This window comes from Elgaria multicarinata, chromosome 10 (assembly GCF_023053635.1).
Source record: "Elgaria multicarinata webbii isolate HBS135686 ecotype San Diego chromosome 10, rElgMul1.1.pri, whole genome shotgun sequence".
Classification (NCBI taxonomy): Eukaryota; Metazoa; Chordata; class Lepidosauria; order Squamata; family Anguidae; genus Elgaria; species Elgaria multicarinata.
The window spans coordinates 53,932,339-53,945,360 of NC_086180.1; the positions used below are offsets into that span (position 1 = coordinate 53,932,339).

Here is a 13,022-nt window from a genome sequence, read left to right on the forward strand (position 1 = left end):
ACTGCTAGGTAGGATGTAAAAATAAAATAAAATAGAAACCAGTACATTCTAGGGAGAGAAGATCTCCTCATGCCCAGCAGAATCAAGAACCCTAGCATTTAACAACACACAAAAGTACCCTACAACCAAATGTTTCTTGTCAGATACAGAGATATCACTGTTTTAATGCTTCATAAAGGTGTGGGCAGATGTACACATAGCAGTTCGATAGATTCCTTCCGTTGGGGGAGGGGCTTTCCCAGAAGGCTGCAAAGGTTCCTACCCTTTGGACTGAGTGAGCCAGGATGCTTTCAGGAATCTGGAGGCCAGAGGAAGAATAAGCAAGGGCAATGCATTCTTTTTGCCAGTATGAAAAAGTAGTCACATATATTTCTCCACCCCTCAGAGAGAAGGGTTTAAAAAGAAAATGAAGACAGTCCTATGATGATGTACTGGCCTAGTAGAGTTCACATAGAAATCGAGGGCAAAGCAAATATCCAGGAGTGGCACTCTCATTCTGGGGTGTGTGTGTGGAGGAGGATGCAGTCAGAAGCAAGATCAGACCAATTCCGGCACTTTCTGCAAAGCTGAATTAATCTTAGGAATAAAGGAGGGATCAGAGCAGAGGATACATAGACTTCAAGTTTTAGGGAAAGGAATCCCAGTTCAAAAACCTTGAGGACTTCAAATTTCCGGCAGTCAGTTGTGGTTGAGGATGGAGAAGAGGACTCTGGTGGAACAACTCTGGACTTTCTGGAAGTTGCCAAGGAGGCTAAATGGAGAGAACCACAAGGTCAGAGAACTAAGAGCATTTGGGATGGATGAAAATTATGTATACTTCCTGTTCCCTGATTGACTTCAAGGTCATGGGAAGAGGGAAGCATACAAGGGACTCTTTGGCTAGGGTTCTTTTTTGGGCATCCAGTAAGGCCACTCTCTTTTATAATAGTCTGTCTACATAAAGGGACACCTGACAGCTAGCAAAGAGTTCTATGACTGAGATCTCAAGCCTCAATAATATTTGACAAAATCTTCCAGATTCAGGGCCATTCTGACTGACTGATAGCTGAGCTAATCTGTTTGAACTCTTTTCTCAGAAGTAAGGTGAATATGAATAGGGTGATTGCTTCCAAGAGATCCTAATGAGATGAAGTCCCTCCTTACTTGTTTATGGAAGTTCAGCATGCATGTTGCCTGTGAGAACCAATATGACTTTTCCATGAACAAATGGAGTGAAGGCTTCTAGGGCTAGGCAGATTGCCTAAAGTTCAGGAAATTCATGTTATATGAGGATTCCTTCAGAGATCAAGTCACTGAGCCAAAGCCTTTCTGAAATGTGCTCCCCAGCTAGGAAGACTGGCATCTGTTGTCACTATAATTCCAGCCAGGGGAACAATTGGGGACTCCTGAGCAAAGGAAACTGTCTTGGTTAGATGCCTAGAGATCTGTGAACCTCTAAAGGAAGCCATATGTGAGGATTCAGTCAAAAAGTGATTTGATTTTGAAAGGGAAGCAGAAAAGTCTGAAGAGGACTTCAGCAAAGGTGACACCATGGAAGGCAGTCCAACTTGGAAAATATCATCTCCAGGAGAATGGCAAAGGACTGGAGATGAGCTAATTGGCTCCTTCTGACCTTAAGGGTTAATGATCAAGAGTTAAAATCCTTTCACCTCAGAAGAAATAACCTGTTCCTGTTAGTGTCCAAAAGAAGTCCCAGGTGCTGGGTCCTCTGAGTTGAAATAAAGAGATTTTTTTTTTGCTAATCAGGAAACTGTATAGCTGAAGAATATGACAAGTTGGGGCCACATCTTACATTCCTTAATGCAGGCTAAGAGATCAAGAGATCTTATAGTCAGAGACACAGATGAATCCGAACTGTCCAAAAAAACAGTCATGAAGGCTACCATGGCCTATGCTTCCATGCTGACCCTAGTGGAGAAGCTCCCTCATCTGTGGCCAGCATGACAACACAGGCTACTAGCCTTCTAGCAAGCTAGGGAAAAATCCATCTACTAAGCAGGCTGGCAGAGGAGGGATGGAGCTGAAGAATAGACATAGCCAGGATGAAAACCAAGTGGACTGGTGAGGAGGGGATGGAGAGATCCATCCTTGGCCAGGCTTTATATTTGCCTAGATGGATTTGCTTGTGGCCTATGGCAACCAGGCAAGTATTTAAATGCAAGGCTTGGTTACAGAGAAGACAAAGGGAAATCTGACAATAGAACTGGGCATGCTCCTGGATAGAGATGGAGAGGGCAACACCTTAGGTTTTGAGTGCTGCTTCAGGAAGACTATGATGAGGACGAGGTGAGATTTGTCACTCTTAAAAGGAGAGGTACCCTGAAAAACCAAAAGCACTTTTGGAGGCCTGAAGTCTTGCCTTTGGAGGAAGAAGGGGAAATAAGGAGGACAAGCATTAACCCTGGATCGACTCCTTCCCTAGAATGGGGAGAATGAAGCCATCCTGTCTCAGTGATCCTCTGCGGTCACAAAATACCAGCAACTCTGTCTGTGGTGGCTTCTTGACCTGTTGCTCAAAAATGGTTCAACATGCCCCACTTGTAAGAATTATGGCAGCACTCATGACAGCAACTGCAGGAACAGAACTTGCTCTTACTAGCTTTAGTTTAGTGACAATCAAGGGTAGCCTTAAGACATTTGAAAAATTCTGGGTGAACACTTGCTCCTTCACAGTGAGGCAAGGTGACACAAATTATTATTATTATTATTATTATTATTATTATTATTATTATTATTATTATTATTATTATATCCCGCCTATATACAAAGTACCCTAGGCAGCAATCTCATCATTGCCCTCATAAAGAGTGAAAATATGATTGCAGTTAGAGCTGGCTATGGCTTCAGTCCCCTAAGGCACAGATGTAGTCCAGGCATGGCTTTGCTGCTCATTGAGGAGCTATTCTGTAATATGTCAGAGCAAAGTACAATCCACTATCTTCTCCTCAGGAGGAGAGAACAGCACATAAACAATCAAAGTATGGAGATGTTCCAGTGGCAGGAATGAAGGTCTCTGAAATCCTTCCCTGTTGCTCCTACAAGGGGAATGAAGCACAGAAAGAGAAGGAGGACTAGAGTTTGAAAACTACCCAGTTATAATTTCTTTTCTTGCTCTTTTAAAATCACTTCTTCATGAATACTTTAAAATAATTATTGAAGCAGAGCCATGAGAAGCTGTGAAAGAAAACCCCTTCCATCCTGTCTCAGGCAGGAAGAGAGACTGGTAGGGAGTCGATGCCCCAAAAGAAATGTCTTTTTCAGCCCTGCTTTTCTGGTCTTCCAGGTGAGACCTAATCCATCTATGAATGTCCCTATCTACGAGGGAGAACAACTGCACTCTCAACTATCATTTCAATTAATTAATTTAGCAAATCAAAGAAGACATTGTTTCTTTACTGGAAACTGATGTGTGGATCTATTATAATTATTACCTTCAGAGAAGAATTATAGTAAGTGTTTTTTTCTCTTCTTTAACGAGAAGTACAGTAGAATTATAATAGATCCACACTCTTGCGATTGAAAAGTTCCAGGAATGCATCTGTAAGAAACCAGCAAATAAATACAGGACATAAAAAGTTAAGAAGTAGGTACTGGGTCAGAAAAAAGCAACTTTAAAATAATATATACAGAAGAACCTAAAGCAATTAAGGACACAATGCTATGCATGTTTAAACACAAAAAGTCCTACAATTCCCAGCATGCCCTAGCCAGCATGCGTGGCTGGAGGGAAGCTGGGAATTATAGGACTTTTTTCTATCTAAACATGCATAAGATTGCACCCCAAATTGCTAATATGGGGAGAAATAAATTTGTATCAATACCCACAAATAAGGAAACTGAAGCAGTCAGTAAAATGATGCCATCATGGAGCTTTACATAGTTATAGAATTACTTCATAAGATGGTCAGTATGACTGTGTAAAATGAAATAAAATGCTGAGAATATAATAATGACCTGAAGGGGAAATTGAAAAATTGTCTTTCTCTAGTGAGAGTTTAAGATGAGATCTGATGAATCAAACGGCCTAACTAGTTCAGCATTCTTTCTCACAATGGCCAACTAGACGCCTATGGGAAGCTCATAATCAGAACATGAGCACAATAGCACCCTTTCACTTATATTTTATAGCAACTAGTATTGAGAAACATACTGTCATCAATATTGGAGGCAATATATAGCCACCATGACTAGTAACTATTGGTAGCTTTTTCTTCCATAAATTTGCCTAATCCCCCTTTAAAGCCACCTAAGTTAGCAGCTGTCACTACGTTATGGAAGTTTAACGATGCAGTATGTGAAGAAATATTTCCTTTCATCTATCCTGAATCTCCCACTATTTAACTTCATTAGAGCAACCCTAGATTCTAGTATTGTCAGACAGAGAAAACTTCTCCCTGTCTACTTTCTCCACACTATGCATAATTCTGTACACCTCTATTATGCTTCCCTTTACTGGTTTTTTTCTAAGCTAACCCCCACCTCAAATATTGTAACCTTTGCTCCAGTCTCTTGACTACTTTGGCTGCCTTTTTCTGTACCTTTTCCAGCTGTACATCTTTTTTGAAGTGTTGTGACCAGAACTGTACAAAGTATATTAAGTGCGGTCGTACCACTGAATTGTATAAAGGCATTATGATATTGGTATTTTTATTTTAAATTCTTTTCCAAATGATTGCCAACAAAAAAATTGCCTTTTTCACAGCAGAAACACATTGGGGTTACATCACTGCTGGCTTAGCACTGGTCTCAATACAGATCCTGAGGGAATGCACTGTTTACAAGCCTCCACTGCAAGAAGTGACCATTTATTTGTATTCTCTGCTTCCTATACTTTAACCATAAGAAATGTTCTCCCCTTAACTCCTGAATACTAAGTTTGTTCATGAATCTTTGGTGAGGGACTATGTCCAAAGCCTTTTAAACGTCCAAGTAAGCAATTTGTACTGGATTACCCCTGCGTTCTAGAATACAATTTAGACTAACTAGATTTTTTTAAAACTCTTTGTTGTGTTGGGAACAGGCATTTAACAAGGCTATGTGAGGGTAACTGAAGTGAACCATTGCAACCCTTTGGATGCCTCCCTAATTTCATTTCCATCTCAAGATCATCCTGAGCATTTTGATCAGAGAACAATGGCATGTTCCTAGTACTAAATTAGTTTTAGGGCCTGATATTGTCACCCACAGTCTGCTCTTTATCAGTTTCTAATCTGACACTATGCCCTCTTTGATGTATACAGCAACACCTCCAGAGCAAGCACCCTTCCTCAACCTTGTGTCCTTCAGATGCTTTGGACTTAATTTTCCAACATTCATAATCACTGACCATGTTGGAAGGGGTTGATGGGAGTCCAAAACATCTGGAGGGGACAGGGTGGGGAATGCTGTTATAGAGTTTTTATCCACTGATGACCATATCCCACTGGTTCTTTCCATTCCACCATGTTTCCGTTATGCACACTATATCTATGTTCTCCTTTAAAACCAAGCACTCCAACTTCCTCATCTTGGCTTGGAAGCTTCTAACATTAGCACACAAACACCTATACATGGTGTCCCTCTCAAAAAGTCTCTGGCATGTGTATTGACTATTGCATGCACATGGCCTATTTGTGCCCCATCCCCATTTGTGTAATCAAAAATATGCTTTGGAATAATAGTAGTACAGAACTGATCACTGTGTTCTCTAAAAATAATTCTATAACTGAATTCTGCATATTAGACTTCTTTCAGAATCTTCAATGACGTTTAGTAAGAAGAATGATGTTTTCCAGGAGTGGGGTTAACTTCTGTATTTCTATACACTCTTGTAGCAGAAAAAGCTGACGATTACAAAAGGAAGCCAGAATATATAATTTACTTATAAAGGTCTCAAATCTGGCTGCATATGGTTTTGTATATTCCTGTTTAGAAATATACAAAACCTTGCAATGACAAAGCTCTTTTCTGTTTATAAAATATAGATGTCTTATTGAAGCATAAGTTTTGCTTATTATATGCACTAAAATTCATTTATATCTTATTTTCCTACAGGTTTGCAAGGTGTGATGAAAAGATATAATTTTAATTATTTACATACCCATGCCCTTCTAATCTGATATTTCCAACAAAGTCATAGAGATGTCTGTTAGGACTTTCACATTCAATTTTGCCTAAAAGTGTCACCAAACTGTCAATGTCCTTTATATCAGATGTCAACGGCAAACCCTGTTTAAACAAAATTGTACGTAATATTATAACAAAAACCAATCCAGTAAAGAACAGTCAAGATAACAACGGTGCATATATTTTAGTTTTTACAGCCATTTATTTTATTTATTGGCTGCATTTGCAAGCCACACAGCTACACCATGGTATAAGCATGGCGTGCTCGAGCAAGGAGTTACAGCAAGCTTCCAGCTCATGTGCTCCCCCCTTTCTCTCTCTTGTGGTTGGGAGAAAGCTTTTGAAAGCTTTTTTGTTTTTTGTTAACTACGGGTTGTTGTGTCATCTGAAGCAAAGACTGTAGCTAACATTAACCATGGTTTGTTTCAAAGAAGGCAACTCAAATGGACTTTAGCTTTGGAAAACAACAGCAGCAGCACTTAACAACTATTCGGTGGTATACATGCAGTTCAGAAGCGTTGCATACATGTCTCTGGTCCTGAATGAAGGTTCTCCTCCCACCATACGTTCCTCTCGGTTTGTCATACTGCTTTATCTTACCTTCTATGCATAGTCCAATACCTGTGAGCAAAACCTCTTTAAATCAACATAAATAGATTTGATAGGGAGTGAATTATTTCTTACCTGTCGTATTTTTAGATTAGTTTCTCCATCTAAATTTGATGTTTCAATGTAGCACATAGCTTGAGGTTCACTTATAGAAAAGAGATAATCCGTTATTGTAAGTTAATAATTCTGGAACACATGTCCATTGAAATGCAACACCATTCTTTAGTACAGTGTTACTTCTTTTCTTTTCTTTTCTTAAAAACATAGCGTGTCGTTTACATTTTCAGAAAATGATTACCAAAATATGTTCTTTTAATACCACCAAATACATTATATGAAAAGGTAGCACAATTGATTCATACTGCCTTTAAATAAGTAATTTAAAAAGCAAGAATATTGCAACTCCTAAGAGTTTACTTGAAAAGTGTTAGGCAAAGTATGCTACTAAATAAAAATATATGACAGCAAAGGTCATTATCCAGAGAACTGTGTAACACAAAACAACCAACTATTCTGCAGAGATATGCAATTCCTTACACAAACAATTGTGCCAGTATGAAACACACAGAGACCACCTTGCTATGCGAAACAGCTTGCATAACCTGAAGAATTCCAGATACAGTTTAATGTTCTTCACGCAGACGTCTTAGATTCAAACTTTATGGCCACAAGGAGGAAATTAGGAGCTTTTGTTTCCTGGTTTAAACTAACCAGTGTTTACTGTTATGTTGAAATTGGAAAAAACTCTAGTTAGTTTAAATTCTGGTTGTTTAAACAAACCAGAATCAAACTGTTTTATGATCCTGCTTATTAACAAACTACAGTTTAAACTAACTATGGTTTACCTAGTCTGGATGTGATTGTTAGTTTAATAACAGAAGCTTCTGATCTCCTTAAAGTCATGCCAGATCTTTCACTTGGCACCAAACTATAGTTTAGAATTACATTCAAAATGGGTCATTACGTAATATACCATGTCCTATCTTTCCTCAACAGGAGAAAAGAAGCAACTTACTTGAATTACTGGAAGAAACACTACATATAATTAGTGTTGTGTTATTTCAGCCTTACCCAAGTTTCTCAGATAAGAGAAATAGCTCTATTACATGCAGAAGCCTTTGATTTCTTGTTCATGTTCATTTATTATATTTCTATACTACCCAATAGCTCAAAGTTCTTATGAAGAACAGGTTCTTTAGAATACAATCAAACTATTTAAACCTTATAGAAATATTTATTAGTACTGTCTGAGCCTCTGCAAGAACACTTGTCTCTCACAATATAAGTGACCACACACAAACACAGGTCTGTATGTATTCTGTTACAGAATGTAGATTTTAAAAATCTCACTTTTTTACAGCACATTTCCAGTTTTTTACAGCATGTTTCCAGTTGGATGGTTTGAGAATGGGACAGAGGAGACTCAAATGGTCAGAATTTTTGGAACAAGAATTCCATCTTCTAAATAATCTATATCTTAGCATGGCCCCTAAAAGTATATATAATACTGTTTATCTAATTTTAACATAGTTGTAAACAATATTATTTAATGGAATTGCAAAATATTTCCACGTTTAGACAGGAAATTCCTCAACTTTATATTGATTCCACCCCACCCCCCAGGCCATCTTTTCTGTAAATGTAAATGATTGACTACTGCTTAGAATCTAGACTAGTTCAGTATACTAGTCACTTCGCACATATTTAAATTCTGACATACTTCACACGTTTTAAGAAATAAAAACTAAAGTTGTAATCTTATACACTTATGGGGAAATAAGTCCCATTCACTTCAATGGGGCTTATTTCTGAGTAGATATGCAAAGGACTGCACTGTAAAGTTACAATCCTTTGCACACTTATATAAGGATATGTCCCATTGATATCAATGGGCTTACTTCTCAGTTATCATGCACGGCATTGTGCTGCATATCTTGTGAAGGACTTTGGAAATAAACAGATACTTTAGGATTAAAGCATATACTTTAAAGGATCAAGCCCAATTACATGCATTCTTGGAGATAATAATGACATTTACTTCTCAGTTCAAATCAAAGTCATTATTCAAAATCTGAAGTATAACAAAGAAGCATGCAGTACTTTCATGAACAAAAAATATGACAACTTGCCAACTGCATGCAGTACAAAGTGTGCAACATTTAACTTTGTGCTGCAGGTCCTCTACAAGTCTGCCAATAAATATGTCAATTATGCTACAATCCCATGCACACACCTGGAAGTAAGTCCTATTGAACCCAGTGGGGGTTACCTCTGAGAAAACATGTATAGGACTGCACTGTCAGGGTGTTATATAAAGTTACTGAAACCAAGAGGTTCTCTGTAGTACAAATATACATTATTAGTTAAACTTTAAATAAATAGTACAGATAGAAACATTCAAAAGAAGTTTCTTTTATAATATTTTATTTATTATAAAAATGTAGTATAAATACATAACAGGAAAGCAAGAAAAGCAAATTTTGGATGTCCAAATATGCTTATATTTGCATTTGCTACAGTGCAATCCTATGCATGTTGACTAAGAGCTATGTGCATTGCTTTCAATATGACTTACATTGTAGTAAATAATGGTTGTTTACCTGTAACTAGTTCTTCGAGTGGTCAGAACATATGGGCTCTGTGCCTGCATGGAGCTTGTTTCAGGAAACTTCCATAGCTGAGGGAAACTTTTTCTGCGGTAACCCCTCCCCCAAAGTCCACTGTGATGACTCCAGGTTCCCGCCCTTCTCCTCAGTTCCTTGAGACTGAATTGCTGGTCTCATAAATGGATGGCTCCAATAAATGGAATTGTTTGAGCCGGGGTGAGTCTGGATTTCTCTGTGTTCACTATGAGGTCCAAAGAGCTCAATAAATTGAGGACTAGTCCCACTGCCTTCGATAGCATTCCCTTCGAAGATGCCACTAGAAGCAATGATCTGAACAAACAGACCACAGCCATATATCTTGTCAATATTTTGGGGTGTGTGCTTAGGTTGAACAGAAGCACCCAAAAATGAAACACGTTGGTACCGATGATAAACTCGAGGTACCTCTGGTGAGAGTTCCAGATGGCTATATGGAAGTATGCATCCCTTAAGTCTATGGAGGCAAACCAAACTGCCTTCTGAAACAACAGCATTATCGAGGACAGTGTGGCCATCTGGAATTTCCTGGTTCTAATGTAAGTATTGAGCAGTCTCGAATCCAGAATAGGTTGAAGAAATCTGGAGAGGAGCAGACCAAAAAATAGGAGGGTAAGTAAACTGAGGTAGACAATGACTGATTTCTAATGAGACTGCTTGAAGCGCATGTATTGCTGTTGTTGTCTCTGTTGCCACTGTTGCAGGAAACGAGACGAGCGATCAGAATATTGCTTCGGATGGTAATATGGCTGTTGACGTAACCAATGTCTCTGTTTGCACGATGGCAGATGGAATTGTGGTGGCATACCCATCTTTCTAGCCATCGTTTTAGCTTCTGGACTGCATCCATCGCCTCATCTGTCTTTGTGTTGAACAACCCTTTGCCATCTAATGGCAAGTCCTCAGTCTTTGACCTACCTTCTGGAGTGAGACCTGTCAATTGTAGCCATACATGCCTGCGAAGTGCCACAGTGCTCACCATTGCTTTCGACTTGCAGTCGGTGAGGTGGCAGGTATTGCCTCTGACTGAAAAAAACACTAGCCAATTCCCCCTGTTCCTCTGGAAGGCAATTGCATGGGGAGTCTGGTGGGTTTTTTTTAAAGAAAAGTTGTTATCTGGACATCATAGCGAGATAGTCTGTGACTGAGGCCCAAAGCAGCAGATGAATAAACTTGGTGGTCTGGTAGATCCAAGCGGTGACCCTCCTTGTCCGTCGGAGAAGCATACACGTTCTGAGATTTCCCTTGGGAAAAACTGGACTAATATTGAATTGGGACACGGGTGCATAAAGAAAAAAATTGTCCTTTTCTGGACTTTATATAAAAATTCTAACCTTTTTGATGTCGGAGCCATTGAAGAAGGGGCCTTCCAGGAATTTTTAACTGTCAGAAACAGCGTTGTAAGGGAAAGTATCGACAGTGGAGTCGACATCTCAGAATATACAGCGTCAGATACAGGATCCTGCATCTTTTCACAGGGTTGTTGGGTCTCAATACCAAGAGCCTGGGCATCCTCTAAATTGATCGGAAAAGTGGTATAGGTCCTCCGAAGAAGGCTCCGCCCTGTGTATCTACTACATCATCAGGTGATACAGAAGAGAGCAAAGTTGAGGGGAATCAGTTCTATTCTTATGCTCCAATACATCTTCCCCAAGCTGATCAACGCATCCATGACACTAACAGCTAAGCCCTGTGCATAGGTTGCAACGACAGCAATCTTGGTGGAACTGGGAAGAGTTGCAAAAAAACCTACCTTCTTCTGGTGACAGTCTCAATATCTATGCAGGTGGAGGTGCTCGATGTCAAGAAGGTGTTGGATCCATCGTGGGTTGTGAAGGCATCTGTATCGACAAAAGCTGTTGGTACTGAGTAGATGGTCCTCAATTTTCCAATTGAGGTCTCAAAATCATACCAAAAGAGATGGCCGGTGTCTAACAGGCTCAGTATCGAAGTAACATGTCTATTATAACAGGTGTTCCCATCATAGTACTGATGCAAATCTCCATGCTGATATGGCATTCTTGGGGGAAGTGACCCATTTGACATTCTGTCCCCTTCTCTCACGGAGGGAACTGAGAACAATGTCCCTAGACATCATGGTCATAAAACTCTCTCCGTTGAAAAACCAAAGCGTTCTGAGTGTAGATACTCTGGAGGGAAGCCCTGGAATTAGCAGTTAGCCTACTATGAAAGTGGTTTGAAAGTGGTATATGGTATGTGTCATGGGCCCCAATTGTCAGTGCACTTCAGTACTGCTACAAAGCAGTAGTGTGGCTCCTGCCTTTTAAATACTGCTTTCATACCATTTTCATAGTGGAATATCCTGCTTGGTGTAGATGAGCCCCTAGTCTGTTTAGTGAATCTCATACAGTGGCGATAAGTCTCGACAACACGAGCCTCTCCCAAAACAAATCAAACACAGAGAATGTCTGTCTGTTGAGGAAGCTTGCTGCCACGCTCAATACATTTTCAAAAAGGGGCCTTAACAGCCGGGTGAAACACACACACCCCAACGCAATCCCAGATCGCTGGAGGGTAAAATAGCCAAAAATAATAACAATAATGACAATAATCAATTAAAACTAAAAACAAACGAAAACTAAAACCCTCAGCACTCTAAAGCTTTTTCCTCACGAGATAGACAGAAGTTCCCAGCAAGATGACCTTTCAGCAAGGCGGTCAAAAGAGAACTCAGGAGAAGGGCGGGAACCTGGAGTCATCACAGTGGACAGTGTGGGAGGGGTTCCCGCCAAAAACGTTTGCCTCAGCTATGGAAGTTTTCCAAAACGAGCTCAACGCAGGAGCAGAACCCATATGTGTGATGCACACAGACCACAAAGAAGTGTGCATAGGATTGCAGCCTAAACATAAATAAAAGTGAAGCAATAATATTGCTTTAGTTCAAGCAAAACTTTTGCACATTCATTTAAATTTAATGTATTCTTTTTATAACTGAATTTCTAGATACAATTAGCATGTTATAAAAAACTGATGGCACATATCTTTTTTTCTATCACTTAATTTGTTGCATAGGACCCACATACACATATCTTTTAAAACTAGTTCATTCTAACCTTGATGACAGACTGATGAGATCAGCTGGGAGATGCTCCCCATTGGTCACTTTCACTATTTCCCCTACCGCAACCTATATATCACAGTTTTAAGATGATTTTAACAGAATAACAAGGGATGAAATCAAATGGACAAAAGACAAAAAGAGATAGAAAGTTGGAAATTACTATACAAAGCATGTTAATAAATCCTTGATAGCTTTTTTCAAAATCTATTTAAATTAGATCAGGGAAATATGATTACAATATTTACATATCAGAATTTAAATTAATAGATGTTTAGGCACAAACTCAAAGAAAAACTACCCTGAAAAATAGTTAAAATGTAAGCATCTAATTATTTAATGTACACATCTAATTATTTAAAATATTACAAGTAAGACACTAAGTATATTTAGCCAAGGCAAAAAACTGGTGATGCAGATAAGAATCTCTTCCTACTGGTTTCCTTCCCAAACACTGGGGTCTGCATCATCTGAAATGTTTATCAGAGCAGAACTAATAACTATTAGATTCTAGGGTTCTTCTGGAGAACCCATATTCCCATATTTTGTAAAGAAATTAAAATAAATGATTACTGTAAAAATAAAAA

The 13,022-nt window shown here is 39.0% G+C and overlaps 1 protein-coding gene across 3 annotated transcripts in view; it reads right to left on the reverse strand.

Moving 5' to 3' along the window:
- Positions 1–13,022, reverse strand: part of ATP8A1 (ATPase phospholipid transporting 8A1) — a 234,655-nt gene that overhangs the window by 183,697 nt on the left and 37,936 nt on the right. For 2 of the 3 annotated variants that reach the window (XM_063136399.1, XM_063136398.1), the window contains exons 7-9: positions 12,431–12,504; positions 6,790–6,859; positions 6,080–6,207 (exon numbers count right to left, since the gene is read on the reverse strand). In XM_063136399.1, the coding sequence (XP_062992469.1) occupies positions 6,080–6,207; positions 6,790–6,859; positions 12,431–12,504 (272 nt within the window). The remainder of the gene's footprint in view (positions 1–6,079; positions 6,208–6,789; positions 6,860–12,430; positions 12,505–13,022) is intronic. The other variant, XM_063136400.1, reaches the window with a different exon arrangement.